The 18,067-nt window shown below is 36.9% G+C and overlaps 1 protein-coding gene across 1 annotated transcript; it reads left to right on the top strand.

Annotated features, from left to right (window-relative positions):
- Positions 1 to 736: 736 nt before the first annotated feature.
- dhx35 (DEAH-box helicase 35) lies at positions 737 to 15,671 on the top strand. Its single transcript, XM_054608649.1, has 21 exons — positions 737 to 796; positions 1,209 to 1,336; positions 2,638 to 2,730; positions 4,850 to 4,927; positions 5,022 to 5,126; positions 5,222 to 5,283; positions 6,018 to 6,087; positions 6,246 to 6,305; positions 6,730 to 6,842; positions 6,926 to 7,022; positions 7,627 to 7,785; positions 8,624 to 8,834; positions 9,905 to 10,029; positions 10,285 to 10,339; positions 10,917 to 11,107; positions 11,216 to 11,293; positions 11,414 to 11,543; positions 12,298 to 12,379; positions 12,499 to 12,570; positions 12,939 to 13,050; positions 14,129 to 15,671. The coding sequence occupies exons 1-21, from the start codon at positions 757 to 759 to the stop codon at positions 14,165 to 14,167; spliced, it is 2,100 nt and encodes a 699-aa protein (XP_054464624.1). The 5' UTR covers positions 737 to 756; the 3' UTR covers positions 14,168 to 15,671.
- Positions 15,672 to 18,067: the final 2,396 nt, after the last annotated feature.

The raw sequence follows: 18,067 nt of genomic DNA, 5'->3' as shown, positions 1-18,067 counted from the left end.
GTCATTATTTGAGATATTAAGTCATTATTTGAGATATTAAGTCATTATTTCAGATATTAAGTCATTATTTCAGATATTAAGTCATTATTTCAGATGCTAACTTGTTATTTTAACTTAATATTCTAACTTATTTGGTTATATTGATAAATTTCACGCATAAATCAGTTCCGCATAGTTGCATATATTCAGTGTATTATTATTATTATTATTATTATTATTATTATTATTATAATAAATTGATATTCAGTGTATTTATCAATGTATTATTATTATTATTATTATAATAAATTGATATTCAGTGTATTCAATGTATTATTATTATTATTATTAATATATTCAGTGTATTTATCAATGTATTATTATTATTATTATTATAATAAATTGATATTCAGTGTATTTATCAATGTATTATTATTATTATTATTATAATAAATTGATATTCAGTGTATTTATCAATGTATTATTATTATTATTATTATTATAAATTGATATTCAGTGTATTTATCAATGTATTATTATTATTATTATTATTATAAATTGATATTCAGTGTATTTATCAATGTATTATTATTATTATTATTATTATTATATTATTATTTATCAATATTATTATTATTATTATTATTATTATTATTATTATTATTATTATTATTAATTGATATTCAGCTGACTAGAAACGCATTGGCAACCATTCATAAAATATACGGATGGTGACGTAGTCGTACGCCGTAAAGCGCAAAGTGTCGTAAATCCAAGATGGCGTCTCCCCTCTCCACGATGAAGTTCTGGAAGCCGGGTGAGTTCGGCGTACAGAAGGAGAACCGATGAGGCATTCAGGGTCCGGTTCCGTACCGGGGTCATGTTCGGTAACGTGGCGCTGCCCGTGACGTTCTGTCGGGGCTCGGTTCGGTCTCAGTTGCGTTCACGGCGGCTGCGTAATCTCCGCACCTTCAGGTCGGCGCTGCGGAACCGAAAGTACAAGCTGCAAAAAACATTAAAAATGCAAAGCAGAAAGTGGGATATTAAAATAAAATGCATTAAAATGGCATTAAATAGATGCTTTTATGTGCAATTGGTGCTTTATTTTATTTATTTTGATGATGCATTTGCATGAAAACCCTCCTTCTCCCCTGTTTTTTTTTGATTTTGTGCCTCTGTGCATGCTCACACATCTAAATAAAACATCCCAACCATCTGTTCTGCTGCAGGGTCCGAGGCTCCGGGGATCTCGGAGGAACGGGAGCTGAACACGGAGACCACCGGCTCCCCCATCATCTTCAACCCGCACACAGCCCTCTCCATCGAGAAGCAGCGGCAGAAACTCCCCGTCTTCAAGGTTCCCAGCCGCTGATATTAAGTCATACTTTTATGATACTAAGTCATTATTTTATGATACTAAGTCATTATTTGAGATATTAAGTCATTATTTTATGATATTAAGTCATTATTTTATGATACTCATTATTTTATTATTTTAGATATTTAATATGTCATTATTTGAGATATTAAGTCATTATTTTATGATACTAAGTCATTATTTTGAGATACTAAGTCATTATTTGAGATATTAAGTCATTATTTGAGATATGAAGTCATTATTTTATGATACTAAGTCATTATTTGAGATATTAAGTCATTATTTTATGATACTAAGTCATTATTTGAGATATTAAGTCATTATTTTATGATACTAAGTCATTATTTGAGATATTAAGTCATTATTTTATGATACTAAGTCATTATTTTGAGATACTAAGTCATTATTTTATGATACTAAGTCATTATTTTGAGATACTAAGTCATTATTTTATGATACTAAGTCATTATTTGAGATATTAAGTCATTATTTTGAGATACTAAGTCATTATTTGAGATATTAAGTCATTATTTTATGATACTAAGTCATTATTTTATGATACTAAGTCATTATTTTGATACTAAGATATTAAGTCATATTTTATGATACTAAGTCATTATTTGGTGATACTAAGTCATTATTTTATGATACTAAGTCATTATTTTGAGATACTAAGTCATTATTTTATGATACTAAGTCATTATTTTAGATACTAAGTCATTATTTTATGATACTAAGTCATTATTTGAGATACTAAGTCATTATTTTATGATACTAAGTCATTATTTGAGATATTAAGTCATTATTTTATGATACTAAGTCATTATTTGAGATATTAAGTCATTATTTTATGATACTAAGTCATTATTTTGAGATACTAAGTCATTATTTTGAGATACTAAGTCATTATTTTGAGATACTAAGTCATTATTTGAGATATTAAGTCATTATTTTATGATACTAAGTCATTATTTTGTGATACTAAGTCATTATTTTGAGATATTAAGTCATTATTTTATGATACTAAGTCATTATTTTGAGATACTAAGTCATTATTTGAGATATTAAGTCATTATTTTATGATACTAAGTCATTATTTTGAGATATTAAGTCATCATCTTCAACCCGCACACAGCCCTCTCCATAGAGAAGCAGTGGCAGAAACTCCCCGTCTTCAAGGTTCCGAGCCGCTCCTGAACGCATCATCAGAGTGTCTAATGCTGGGTATTATTATGATGATTATTGTGTTTATTTATTTATTTATTGTGTTCCCCATGCAGCACAGAAACAACATCTTATACCTGGTGGAGAGCTTCCAGACTGTCATCATAGTGGGTGAGACGGGATGTGGGAAGACAACGCAGTTACCTCAGGTTAGTGTCATTTAATTCATGCAACTTTTTGCTGCTAAAATGATGTAAAACATGCATTTGTAATGTATCTACTCTGTAAATTATTCTTTATATTCATTTAATAAAGAGAATGAAACATTAAATAAAGAAAATAAAACATTAAATAAAGAGAATAAAATGTATATGTATGAACAAATGTCTCAATAAAGTTATTGAAAAAAAAATAATCTAATCTAAAACAAATAAAGAATAAAACATTAAATAAAGAAAATAATTAAATAAAGAGAATGAAACATTAAATGATAAAAAAATGTATATATATGAACAAATTAAATAAAAGAGAATAGATTAATGAAACATTAAATGAGAATGAAACATTAAATAAAGAAAATAAAACATTAAATAAAGAGAATAAAATGTATATGTATGAACAAATGTCTCAATAAAGTTATTGAAAAAAAAAATCTAACAAATCTAATAAAACATTAAATAAAGAGAATAAAACATTAAATAAAAAAACATTAAATAAAGATAATAAAACATTAAATAAAGATAATGAAAAAATTAAATAAAGAAAATGTATATGTATGAACAAATGTCTCAATAAAGTTATTGAAAAAAAAAAATCTAACCGGCATGCAATGCGCATTAAATAAAGAAAATAAACATTAAATAAAGATGCTAGCTATGGAGGTTGAACATTAAATAAAAAACAAAATCCGGCACACCGGGATTAAATAAAGAGAAACATCCGTGAAAACGTCATGACGTACGTCACTGCACCGTGTGACAAATGTCATTAAATAAAGATTAAAACATTAAATAAAGAAATAAAAGATAATGAAACATTAAATAAAGATATAAAATAAAGAAAATAAAACATAAATAAAGAAAGATAATAGATGATATTGCAGCCTTCGTGGCATCAACTTAAGATCTTAAAAATAAGAACTTGAAAATTTAAATATATACATATAAATATATATGTGTTTTATATGTATGAACAAATGTCTCAATAAAGTTATTGAATTTAAAAAAAAAAAAAAAAAAATCTACCCGGCATGCAATGCGCGGTGATCGCCGGAACCTATTTCCCGGTCACCGGGATTCTACCGGGACGGCTCCTGTAGCTCCCGGGCGGCTCAACCTCCTCTAGCTATGCTAGCTATAGGAGGTTGAGCCGGCCGGTCCACCGGTACCGGTACCGTGAAAAACACCGGTAATCCGGCACACCGGTATACAGGAGGATGAGACGTCCAGATAAACATCCGTGAAAACGTCATGACGTGACGTCACTGCACCGCGACTGTGACAAACCGAATCATTAAATAAAGAAAATAAAACATTAAATAAAGATAATAAAACATTAAATAAAGATAATAAAACATTAAATAAAGAGAATGAAACATTAAATAAAGAGAATGAAACATTAAAAGAACTTGAAAAAAAGAGAATGAAACATTAAATAAAGAAAATTTATATGTATGAACAAATGTCTCAATAAAGTTATTGAAAAAAAAATATATATATAAACATACATATACACATGTACACAAAAATATATTAATAAGAGGGGAATAAATTATAATATGTACAATATATATAAAAAATAAAAATATTAAATAATAATTAAATAAATACATTGAAAATAAATAAATAAAATAATGAAAGAAACTGACTTAAGTGTCGCCTTTGTATCAGAGCATTATGAGTTACATATGAGCATAGCAATGGTAGTCCTTAAACCCTTAGGTGCAATGTAACACAGGTCCACCTTTTGTACAAAATTGTGGTTAAAGATTTATTTGAAAGGTTTATCCAATTTGAGAGTCCAAGGACAGAATATGTTGTACAGAAAGAAACAGAAATCTGTGATTTTAAAGGCTATAAAAACAAAATGTTATTGAATTGAAAAGGGAGAAATCCCCTCAAAGTCACATGAATCCAAACGTTGCCGCAGTGGACTGATGCCCTTCATGTGGCTCCACCTCCACAGAGGTTTTACATGACCTTGCGTCGATGCTTAGCAGCCTCTTTTTTTTTTTTTTTTTTGTTAGCAGGGTTTTGGTTTATGCAAAGTCTGCTGTTCTGCAACATCAGTGTCTCTTTCTCACGCTCCTTTTTTTCTGACTCCTTTCAGTACCTGCTGGAGGCTGGCTGGGCGACAGAGGGGAAGGTTATTGGAGTGACACAGCCTCGACGCGTGGCCGCTATCTCTGTAAGACCTCTTCAGATGTCCTGTAAGAAATGTAGTTCACACTGAAGGACACCTGACAAATTATTTATCCCCCCCCTCTTTTTCCTGCTCCTAGGTAGCTAACCGTGTAGCAGAGGAGCGGGGGGCCCTGGTGGGTCACGAGGTCGGCTACACCATCCGGTTTGATGACTGCTCTGATCCCCAGGCCACGAGGATCAAGGTATTCACCCTCCAGATGTTTGGAGTCTTCGTCTCCAGCTGTCCAGTGTTTGGTTCCCCTTTCAGAACTTGATTGTGCCTGTGTTTGTGCTTCAGTTCCTCACAGATGGCATGCTGGTGCGGGAGATGATGGCCGATCCTCTTTTGAAAAAATACAGGTATGTGATTGTAATTTGGGTATTTTATTAGGCTGTTTTCAGAGCAGATGTTTCAAGTTGTCAGAGCAGAAAAAGCACAGGTGTTATTATGAGTAAATAAGTAAAGTTGAACAACTTAACGCTTCATCCACTCTCTTGTCACAGCGAAGGAAAACACATCGCTATCACCAAATGAGTGACAACATTTGTCTTATTTTCTGTAACCAGTGTAGCATTAGAGCATGGTGGAACTAGCAAGCTAGCACGTCTCCAGCACTAAGCTAAAGGAGGACTAGTGTTCTAGTGAGGACGTTTAGTCACATGACTTCACGTCTCCAGCACTAAGCTAAAGGAGGACTAGTGTTCTAGTGAGGACGTTTAGTCACATGACTTCACGTCTCCACCACTAAGCTAAAGGAGGACTAGTGTTCTAGTGAGGAAAAACACATTGACTTGGAGACGAGGGAACTGGAGGTGAAAAATACTTAAGGTTCATTCCTGCAGCTCTCTATTCCACCATGCTTTTATGCTGCACTGGTTACAGAAAATGAGTCAAACAGTGGGTCGCTCTGGGGAACGACAACCTGCTACCTAACTAGAAACTGAAACTGAAGCAGCTAAATGGAATTAAGCATATTGTTTACATTATTTACTGTTATTGGACATGTAAACAGGTTTTTCTGTTATCATCACTGGGTTGGATTCACTCTTTGTAACTAATGTAATTTTTTTTTTTATTGTGCTGTTATCCTCAGTGTGTTGATGCTGGATGAAGCACATGAGAGAACGCTGTATACAGACATAGCCATTGGTCTACTAAAGAAGGTATTTTTATATTCATCAAAGAATGAAACGTTACTATTTCACTCCAATTCATACTTTAAAATAATCCTTGAAAGTTGTGACTCCTTCTCAGTGTTTAACCCTGACTCTGACTTCTCTCTTCCCCACTCTTCTGCGTGCATCTTCTTCTTCTTCTATAGATTCAGAAAAAGCGGCGAGACCTGAGGCTGATTGTGGCCTCCGCTACTCTGGATGCCAAGGTGACTGCGTCATTAAGATGAAGAGATACGGTTGATTAGACGGAGCAGAGAACAAACAAAGACAGACAGACAGAGGAACAAAAAAAAAAGTTGATGCCGGGTCAGATCACGTTGTACTGACATCTGCAATACTCTGATGAAAGAAAGACACAATCAGGCCACGACTGCACTCAGCGTTTAACAAGTCAGCTGAACTGCCATATCTGACATCTACTGCACTTTGTGTTTAAAAAATCTACACATGCATATTATTTAGTTATACTGCAGGACTAAGCTGCATACTCTTTTTATAAACTGTCAGATTGAGGGCAGCAAAATAACTTAATTGCTACAAAACATTAGAAAAATACCAGTTTATAAAAAGAACATTTACTTTAAAAATTGTTTTTTCCTTTACTAACTGTGTTATCACCTTCATTTTAAGAAATTCCACGACTTCTTCAACCTGAACGAGTCCGGGGATCCCAACAAGGACACCTGTGGGATTCTGACGGTGGAGGGACGCACCTTTCCAGTGGACGTCTTCTACACCGTCAGGTAATCAGCCACACATATAATCCAGTCCGAGTAGTCTTATGATTTGTTTTTGTAACTGTGATGTGAAGTGTTTTTGCTCTCAGTCCCGTCCCAGACTACGTGAAGGCCACAGTGGAGACGGTGCTGAAGATCCATGAGACGGAGGATGACGGAGACGTGCTGGCTTTTCTCACCGGGCAGGTTAGTGGACAGTTATCTTAAATATTTAAAGAGGAACTAAACCCAGCAAAACCATATTTTTTCAGCTAAAAAACAATATATATATATATATGTGCATTTAGTAGTGTTGGCAAATGATTCAGGTTCTTATCTTGAAGTATTTCGGCCTTGTATGTAAACTCAAAATCACACATTTTCACAAATCAAAAATACTGTATTTTTGGCACCATAACAGACACTTTACAGAACTTATAGTCAGCATTAGCATAAGCTAATTGAAAGGGTAACGGTCATCATGAACGGTTAGTCCTGCTATATGTTAAGGCCAGCTCAGCAGTTCATGTCGTGCTTGTTATGTTCTGTAACTGTAGCATGAAAGCATGGTGGAATAAGCGAGCTCACTAGCTACCTAGCCAGTCCCTTAACGAGTAAAAATGAACCACTAATTAAATGATTCACCTGATGTTGTAATGTGCTGATGGCTTCAATTGAAGAAAAAGACTTGTGCTGCGATTGTAATGTTACACTGGTTACGGAAAATGAGCCGGAACATATTGTAGCATGGTCGGTCTTTATTCTCTGTCTTCGTACTCATCATTGTCCACTTTTTCTTTTCTCCACTCAGGAAGAAGTGGAGAAAGTGGTGTCTCTTCTGCAGGAGCAGGCCAGGTCTCTGTCCCGATACGGAATGAAGAAACACCTGAGAATTTTGCCCATGTACTCCGGTCTACCTTTCGCCGAGCAGATGAAGGTGTTTGAGAGGACGCCCTCAGCTGTTCGCAAGGTGAGTTTGTTTTCATTTTATGGTGAAGTTTTCGTTTACATAATCTGGCATTATCAACTATTTGGCATCCAATCAATGCCAAAAAAGTAACTGGCTAATCAGATGGATTTGCTATTTAATTTATCTTCGTTCATTCGACTTAAACTGCTGAGATGTTGGCGGCGTTTCAAAAGTCTGTAATCGGCTAAAAATAACTAAAAGATAAAAATTCTAGTGGATTCATTTTAACTCATAGAACAAGATAATTAGTTGACATGGACAGCGATAATAATACAAATATTAATAAAAATATGAATACAAATAATAATACAAATAGTAATTATTATTATTAGTTATATCGTACATTTCATACAGACTATGTAGCTCAAAGTGTTATTCATTTAAAAAATAAATTAAAAACCAAAAACTTTTACAGAGAAAGCATTTTAAGTGTAATTAAAAAATGTCAACAGATGAATAAAACCGGTAAACATTTTACATTTATAAAGACAAATAAATAAATAAAAATGTATAGACGTTAAAGTCTTTACATAAATAAAATATGTATATTATATATATATCACAGCCAATATTTGTTGCACATCTCAAGAAGCACTTTTATACTAACAGAGGTATTTTGGGCTTTATATTTAAACAGCAAAGATGTTAATTAATAGATCCCAAAATTATATAAAATCATGACTTAAATATATGGCCTCTATTGCAGCTAAATCAACCATATGTGAAGTGAAATGTTGAGAGAGTGACTACATTGACTTGCACCAACAAAACAAGTGTCGACATAAATTAGTGTAAATTACAAAACCGTTCCCTTATTCCTGTCTTGTGTTTCTTCCAGGTTGTGGTGGCCACTAACATAGCGGAGACCTCCATCACTATAAACGGAGTCGTATTCGTCATCGACTGTGCGTTTGTGAAGCTGCGAGCGTATAACCCTCGCACCGCCATCGAATCCTTGGTGGTCACGCCCATCTCCAAGGCTTCAGCCAGCCAGAGGGCCGGGAGAGCCGGACGAAACCGACCTGGGAAATGCTTCAGACTATACACAGGTGAGTGGGGGTGCATTGTTAGCATTTTGGCAAAGTGTTGTAGTTCTGTCCTCGTCCCTCCATCCTGTCCATCTGTGGCCCAGAGGCAGGTTGTCCGTCTGTCCGTCTTGTCCTTTCTCGTGGACGTGATATTTCAGGAACGCCTGGAGGGCTTTTCTTTTCCAATTAAGCTCAAATGTCCACATGCACTCAGAATGTCAAAACACAGCTTTCATTCAGTTATAACAGTATTGTAGAGGATGCATTCAAAGTAGCACACATTTACATCATCCTATAAGACATTTGTGTGAATTATTAAGCATATGACAAACATGATTTGTTGACCTTGAACCACCAAAATCGAATCACTTCCAGGCGGCAATCTCCAGATCTGAAATGTGAAGCCAACGCTTCATGTCTTAAAGCTACATTCTCTCTACTGACCACCAGGGGGCGACTCCTCTGGTTGTATAGAAGTCTATGAGAAAATGACTCTACTTCTCTCTTGATTTATTCCCTCAGTAAACATTGTAAACATGAGTTTATGGTCTCAATCTCTAGTTTCAAGTCTTCTTCAATACAGCATGATGTTCATTTAGTAAATGATGCTCCATTTAGAGTCAAACAGACCATAAAGCAGGGGATGCTTTAGGGCGGGGCTACACAGTGATTGACAGGTCTCTACCACGGTGTCCGGTCTTGGAGTTGTCCTTGTTTACATCTTTCAACTTGACCCTTTTAAAGTGTGCTTTCACTTCACGAAAAAAATCAGCATTCGGTTGTCCTTAGCTCCACCCTCTCATGTCACTTGTGGTTGCAAAAAACCAAGATGGCGACGGCCAAAATCCCAAATCCGAGGCTTCACAACCTTAATCCATAAAACCAACCGGTCAAAAGTCACTGTGATGTTTTTGTCCATAACTCAAGAATTCATATGCTAATCATTACAGCTTCACACAAATGTCTAAGAGGACAAAATGAAAGTGATGACATTTTGGACCGACTTTTGCAAACGCGAGGCAGTAAATCTAGTCCTCTCACTCTGTCTTTCCCTCCCCCATGTTTGTTATTGCCTCTGTTCCTCTCATCAGAGGAGGACTTTGAGAAACTGCCGGCCTCCACTGTGCCAGAGATGCAGCGCACCAACTTGGCCCCCGTCATCCTGCAGCTCAAGGCGTTAGGCATCGACAACGTGCTGCGGTTCAGCTTCCTCTCTGTGAGTAGTGATGTGTTCGCCCGCTGTGAAAGGAATTGGACTTTACATTTTTAATTAGTGAGAATGGCTCCTGTTCTCTGCAGGGGGAAATGCATAGAAACCATAAAACAAATGTGTGTTTGTGCTTTAGAAGATGTAACAACACTTCACAAGTAAACCACATTGTCGTTTTAATTCTCTCTTTCAGAGTTGTTAGAATTGTAATTGTTGGATTTCATGTGTATTTTCTTTTTTCTTTTTTTTATGACTTTGCAGCCTCCTCCAGCTCAGACCATGGTTCAGGCTCTAGAGCTGCTCTACGCTCTGGGAGGTAAGAGACCAGGCGGTCAGCAGGGTGGTGCATTAAATGTCTATATTTACATATCTGTACTTTTGGTTCTAACTTTGCACACAGTGAAACTTCCTCCCAAGACCAGAGCGTTGCCTTCAAAATAAAAGCCTTGATGCCACAAATGAAGTATCTTGATGAGTTCCTTTTGAGAGTTTGACAAGTGGCTGCACAATGATCTATGATGTCATTAATTCATTTAAAAAGCAAAGATATTTACATTTCTCAGCCTCTATCTTTTTAAACTATATATATACAAATCATTTAACACAATAATCTTTTGTATTCAACCTGCTTTTAAGGCGTTTCAATAAAGCTAAACTTCTGCTTTGTCACTGCAGTAGCTGCATTAAAAAAAAAAAGAAAAACATAATTTAATACTAAGTTTTGACGAAATTGAAAATCCAACTGAGCTTTTTCCTCTCGAGAGCACAGATTGAGTTATTTACAAGGGGAGCTGTCCTTGAGCTAGTGTTCAAAATTCTGTGAAAGCAAGCCTCTCCAAGCTGAGGTGTCCTTGCACATGATGCAGAATCTAAACCGTTTCTTTTTCCTGCAGGTCTGGACCACTACGGACGTTTGACCGATCCCATGGGCGTGCGGATGGCAGAGTTCCCTCTCAGCCCCATGTTTGCCAAGATGCTCCTCGAGTCGGGCAACTTCGGCTGCTCCAAAGAGATTGTTACCATCGCAGCAATGATGCAGATACAGAATATATTTGTCGTGCCGACCAATCAGAAGAAAGCTGCCGTAAGTGAAAACAAGGTTTAAAAAAAAAAAAGGAGCTTGTGTTTTTTTTTATGAAAAATGCCTTGTCAGCATAACAATTATCCCATTTTTTGCTATCTCATCCTGCAGGCCCGAGAGCACAGGAAATTTGCAGTTGCCGAGGGAGACCACCTCACCATGCTGAATGTGTACGAGGCTTTCATTAAGGTACAGCGTGTGTGAATGCATGTACAGTGTACAGCTCAGCCGGTGACGGGGATTGCGAACTCAGCAGAAGTTAGAAAAAAGGTTGACTCAAGACTGAAGACTTTCTCCTCTTTCCTGCAGCACCAGAAGAGCTCCCAGTGGTGTCAGGAACACTTCCTCAATTATAAAGGTCTGCTGCGGGCTGTGACGGTGAGGGAGCAGCTCCGGCGTCTCATGAACAAGTTTAAGGTGCCACGGACTTCAAGTGAAGGTGAATGACTCATGTTTATCTTTAGGTGATGATTAGACGAGATAGAGACAGAAAGACGTCTTTGAGTTATTTTGAGTCGCCCGTCTGAATCTTGTGAACGTGTTATCTCGGTAACAACTGGAGGGAAATTCTTCTAATTTGGCACAAACGTCCACCAGAACTCAAAGAAAAAAGTGATCATGGACTGTATATATCCAACATTGTCACAATTGACTTTCATGAAGTGAAAGCACACTGTAAAGTGTTGAAGTTGAAAGACAAAAACACAGAAAACTCCTAGACCGGAAAACGCTGTGCTAGAGACCTGTCAATCAGAAGGAAGCCCCGCCCTAAAGCATCCCCTGCTTTATGGTCTGTTTGACTCTAAATGGAGCATCATTTACTAAATGAACATCATGCTGTATTGAAGAAGACTTGAAACTAGAGATTGAGACCATAAACTCATGTTTACAATGTTTACTGAGGGAATAAATCAAGAGAGAAGTAGAGTCATTTTCTCATAGACTTCTATACAACCAGAGGAGTCGCCCCCTGATGGTCAGGAGAGAGAATGCAGCTTTAACACATGAAGCATTGACTTCACTTTTCAGAAGAAATTCCCTCTAGGTGTTCCTGAGGTATTGTGTTCATGAGAATGGAATGGACGGACAGAGGATCCGCCTGGATATAAAATGCGAATGCATCCTTTGCAAGACTGTCATCACTAAATTCAAGCTGTATTCTGACACATTCCTTGCTTCTCTTCTCTTCACAGGTGACCCTGATGTGATCTTGAAGTGCATTGTTTATGGGTTTTTCGCTAATGCGGCCCGAATTCATCATTCTGGTTCCTACCGGTGAGAGTGCTCCCTGCTTTCTTTTTTATCACCCTTTAATTAGATTTCTTAGACGTCTTTTAGTTTTCTTGCACTTTTCAATCACGTCAATGACTCACTCTTGTATTCATCCCTGCTAGGACTTTACGAGACGATCGTGAGCTTCACATCCACCCAAACTCTGTGCTGTTTGGAGAGAAACCTCCAAAATGGTCAGTGCATTTTCGTCTGCAGCAATGTTACTCTGCTCCGTTGTTCTTTTACATTTATAGAGAATTTGCACACATTTTGAATATCATTCATGCTCCCAGACTAAACAGTGTTTCCAAAGCTTCACCTAAAGTAGCCCTGTCCTCCACCAAAGACATTCTTAGTCGACTTACACTCATATCATTTTGTCGACTATTTTATGAGTTGATTTTATGACCGATCTGTAAAAGTTTCTCCTCAAAGAATGACACAAAAGCTCCACTAAAACTCTTCTGTCTACCAGAGATGTGCTCATAAGTTCCTTGGAAATAAGTCTTCAGCATGAAGAAAAAGCATGTCGACTTAGTTTCTTACCTTGCCTCCTCTCCAGGGTTGTTTTCAATGAAGTGGTGCAGACGGCGAAATACTACATGCGCGATGTGACGGCTGTGGAGTCGTCCTGGTTGGTGGAGTTGGCCCCTCACTTCTACAAACAGGCCCAGGTGAGTCAAAGAAAGAAAGAAAGAAAGAAAGAAAGAAAGAAAGAAAGAAAGAAAGAAAGAAAGAAACTCCTCACTCCGGCTGGTTGTTATGTTTTAATGTAACCGTCGTGAATGTTATAAAAAGGTCGGTTCACCGTGGCTTCAGCCAGTGTTGTAGACCGAGACCGGTCTCCAGACCACTTATTGGAGGTCTCAGAATCGACTGCATTTTCTTGTCTCGGTCTCAGAAAAAGAGGACTCATTCCTAATTTATACTTCTGCGGAAAAGCTTGCACAGAGCTTCTGCAGAGCTGCAAAGAGCTGCAGAGACCCACAGCCTACCAGCTTAGCTGTAGAACTTTGATTGGACCTCAGAGCCGAGCGTTTGGTCGTTTTCTGGACAAGTACATCACATCAACCACCTTCAAGGAACAGGAGCTCCTCCTCATTATCCAATTCTTCCATCTTTTTTTTTCCAGCCTTGGATTTGTGCTGATACAAACTTATATGGAACTATTAAATCAAAGCTATCAAAGCATGTTTGCATGTTCCCCGTGTTATCGTAAGTGTGTCATGCAATGTGGGACTCGGACTGCCTTGGTCTCGGTCTTGACTCGGTCTCGGTTTAGGTGTTCTTGACTCAGGCAGCATTCATAGCAATACCTACGGAAAAAAATGACTGCGCTGTGATTTTCTAAATGTCCCACGAAATCATTTCTTGGTTTAATCCACGTAGTCATGAACCAGGAAGTATAAAGGCAGCAGGAGGTCGCTGTTCTTTCCCCATACAAAACGAAAACGTATTTCTTATGGAACTTGCGTTCTTCAGTAACGCCACTTCCGTAGTTATTTTAACCCAAACTACAATCTCAGTTGTTTGCTGTGAGTTTATCTTGAAAAAGACAAAATGATGTCTGACCAAAAGAGGTATTCCAATACTGTGCATATCCCTGAAGTTGTATTCCTAGTAAACAATCCAAAATACAGGAAACCAGAGAAGCAGCTATCATACGGACTGTTGCATGAGGAATACGTTGCTTGAAAGAAATGTAACATCTTGATATAACATGGTCTGTTTCCTGTCCCTCCTCTCTTCCAGCACGGCTCTCTGGCCAGTAAGAGGTCCCGGGTCCTCTGAATCTCCCCGTCCTCTCACCGTGTTAACACCCATCCAACCAAAAATGGAGAAGCTCCTTCTCACAAAATCACCACCGTGCTCCTCTCCACCTCATTGTATATAACGATGTATTATATACTTATTGTCCACCTGCACAAACCCCCTCCACGCGTACGTGGCCGTGCCAGAATGGGATCAGGTGGACATATTTTTTGACTTCATTTGAAAGTCTCGCTGTTTAGCGGCGATGTAGTTTATATGTAACGAGAGCTAGTAAATGGTGTCCACTCAAGTATGTCCACGTGGTAGACGTCAGTCGTACCTGTACATAGTCGGAGCAGGCTCAGGTCCACACCTGGTTCTTGGCTTCATTATTTTTTTAATCGCTATATTTTCCTGCTGCATGATAAATAATGGAAGACAATGGTTTTGTGAGGATGAATCGGGTTAATCTGCTTCACCCGTAGCCTGGGTGCCTTTATGTTTTTAAACGGGTTCACTTTATCTCCAGTTTATTTTTGATTTCTTAACTTTCCGCACCTTCACACAGAACGATAAATATATATAAATATATTTTCAGGGAACCTGCCGCAGACGGAAACGAATACTGATACTGTGAAAATAAGACCTGCTTTACTTTTTCCGATTCCTGGTTTTCCATACGTAGTGGCCTTGTCACCACTTTGTGCCAATGTTTTCTTTCTCTTTCTTTCACATTTAATTTTTTTTAAAGACGTAATGTGAAAAATACACCCAAGCATTGTAAAAAAGAAAAAGCTGTGAAATCAAAACTAAAGAAAAAAAATGAAGTGCCATTTTCAGTGGCTGAATGCACTTTACGTCGCCAAACAACCCTGTGGCGACGTAAAGTGCTTTCAGCCACTCATCATTCCAGAGCCTCAAAGAAACGGTAGCATTCATCCGATCATAACCGCCATTCCCTCTCACGGTTTGTTCTACTTTTTGTCCCGTTTCTTACCGTCCACGTCATCTACCAGGTGTTCAGTTAAAAAGCGGCCAGGTATTTGTGATCTACATTCCACATTTCCTGCTTTCGTTTTTATTTTTACTTCAGGTTTTTTGGTTTTGGTCCAAAGTTATTCGGCCCCCTGAAAGCACCAGTGAGCACTGTGTTAAAGGTTTGACGTTTTGCTTTTCAAACTAAATTTTCACTTCTGCCTGCATGGTTATTTTTTTCATAGATCTTGTTCTTGAGGTTATTACTGTAGGTAGATTTGATGGAAATCAAAACACAGAACAACACGCCACACCGTAGATATGTAAACCAACTCGAATTAGACGAATATACAAACGAGGTACCTTTGCATGTTAAACGGTACTCTGATGTAGACTATACTCTTAAGATCACCTCGTAGGACTTATTGCAAACTTGTTTATCCACGTTTGTGCTGAAGCAGCTGAAGCAGTAGACCTTTGTGATTGCTCACCGCTGAGATAAAAAAAAAAAAAACTGTCACCTGTCATTCCTTCCTCACATCCTCAAATAAAGCCTTATTGTCATGCATTGGGTGTTGTGTCCAGTCTATTGCTAAATGAAACACTTTTTTTTCACTGTGCGGCTCATGTATAGTTGATAGGATACGATATTCTTTGAACCAGTTACGCATTGTTGTGCTCAAACTAAAACACTTCTACTTCTCTAATGATATAGTCTGGGTTTGATTCTTAAGTGAGTTAAAGTGAAGTACATGAATATATTGACAAGATACTGCACAACGTATTTATTTCTCTTCACATTGTAAAATCAATCAATGCATCATTTAATTTCCAAAGTTGAATGTTGCACTGAATTTCAGAACATATTCTAAACAGAATATAGTACATAAACTCAATAAAATCATAAATACAGACAAGAAAGTGTGAATTACATTTCAATTTTTCAATTACTAATACACGTTTTTTGTAAAACAAGCCTCTATGTTGGCTTCTATTGTTGTAAACAGTGGTATACTTAAAAGCTGAATTAATGAAGTGACAGTCAAGCAATGTTTGAGTATTTCATAACTGGTAACTACAAATTGGGTGCAAAGCAGCACATGTGTTTATAGTTTTAGAGGTGAAGTTTTGCTCTCTGAGTATCAGTTTCAAAATTTGCTTTATGTGTCATTTTTGTTTAGAAGCAATTGAAAAAAAAAACTTAGTGTACTTTTTCATGCAGTGTTCGATTTAGCCAGAAGGTGTCAGTGTTGTACCACAAACTGTGGTACATGTATAGAGTATGTACTAGAGTATATGTATGTTTTAGTCCCCGAATGATAAGTGTGTAACTTAAAAATGGTTGTTTTTACTTGTATTTTTACGGGTGTTTAGTCCATTTAGAGATGCAGTTTGGTGAAACTGCAGTGATCTGTGGCACAGCAAATATATGAGAATTTCTTTGCACAAGTGACAAAATGTGGACCAGAAGGTTGGCCACCAAATGTAAGAGAAGACCCACCTTTTCCTCCTATATATGATGTGTTTAGTTGCAGCTCAGGACCTCCAAGTGAGCTGTGCCACTTCTTCTAGAGGGATTATGCAACATTAAAGCAATATTACCAGTTTTTTTTTCAGATTGCATAGACAAAAGCATCAAAACTCTGTATGCATGCCTTAAACAAACGCACCAAAATAACCCATTTCCTGCTCTGCACTGTTTCAGATTCTGCAACACACTTCCAACAAAACACTGTTTCTTGCATTAAATACACAAGTTGAACTCTCTTGCAGTAAATAAAACACTCAAAAATATACCAGAAACACCCACATTAAAACACTAATTAAACACCAAAGATAGACCTCAGGTAAGTTCACCTCTTTTGTGAGAACGTGGAGGAAGTGAGAGGAAGAGGAAGAGGAGGACAAGAACAAAGAAGGGCACCAGGGATGACCCCACCATCCATTACAATAATATCCTTTTATGTTTACCATCATTTTACTTTAATTATTTTTACTTAGTTTAGTTTACAGTAACATATTGTAATTATTACTGTACTGTAATTATACTCTGTGTTTTTGTTGTAAAACCTGCAATTGGGGGGAAAAAAAATCAGCTTTTTTTATGAAGCTTTTCTATTTTTGTGTTCATTAGAATTTATATATATATATATATATATATATATATATATATATATATATATATATAGATCTTTTACAGTCATACAAGGTACTAAAGACAGCAGTGTTTGGTATAAAGTACATCAGTGTGTTGTTGCATTTGTATGATTTTGTTGCAAAAAATGCCATTTAGAAAAAGGATTGTTAGGTTTTGATGGAAGAGTTTCATGTTGAAATAGAAGTTAGATGTTTATCTCCAGGTGTTGTGTCTTATTTGACTTGTGTGTAAAGTCAATTTAATTTAACAATCGCAAAACTGTAACTGACATGATTTTTAACCTGCTTCATTCCCTAATCTTCAATATAGTTTCGACCCCAATTATTTCAGTTATGTTCTCAAAAGTTGGATTTTTCTAAACAAATGTTTTCAATCAAATTACCACAAAGCAAATCAGTGAGACAGGAAGTATTCTAACATAGAAAAACTGTGTTGCAATTTTGACAATTACAAAATTTGCACATGCACCACAAAAGCACGTTTAAAAACACATTTTTTTTTTACCTAATCTTAAAGTCTTAAAGATGGGCCATACATCTTGTTTTTACATCTATAATATTTCACATGACATTATGCTTATGTGGTCCTTCAACAAATCATCAATATGGGTCCACAGCCCAGCAGAGGGCAGCTGAAGGCCTCAGCAGCAGCAGGAATCAGTGGGAAACACCGAGCAACTGGTTGCTAAGCAGCAGAGCACCGAGGAAGAAACCGAGCGTGCACGACGTGAAACAAAAAGCTAGCTCGCTTTGTTAGCTACGTTACTAGCAGTGTAGTTTGAAACCTAGTCAAACTTTATGGTTAGC

This window comes from Anoplopoma fimbria, chromosome 12 (genome assembly GCF_027596085.1).
Source record: "Anoplopoma fimbria isolate UVic2021 breed Golden Eagle Sablefish chromosome 12, Afim_UVic_2022, whole genome shotgun sequence".
Taxonomy (NCBI): Eukaryota; Metazoa; Chordata; class Actinopteri; order Perciformes; family Anoplopomatidae; genus Anoplopoma; species Anoplopoma fimbria.
The sequence above is the reverse complement of the archived record's forward strand: the minus strand, read 5'-3'. Positions and strand labels throughout refer to the sequence as shown.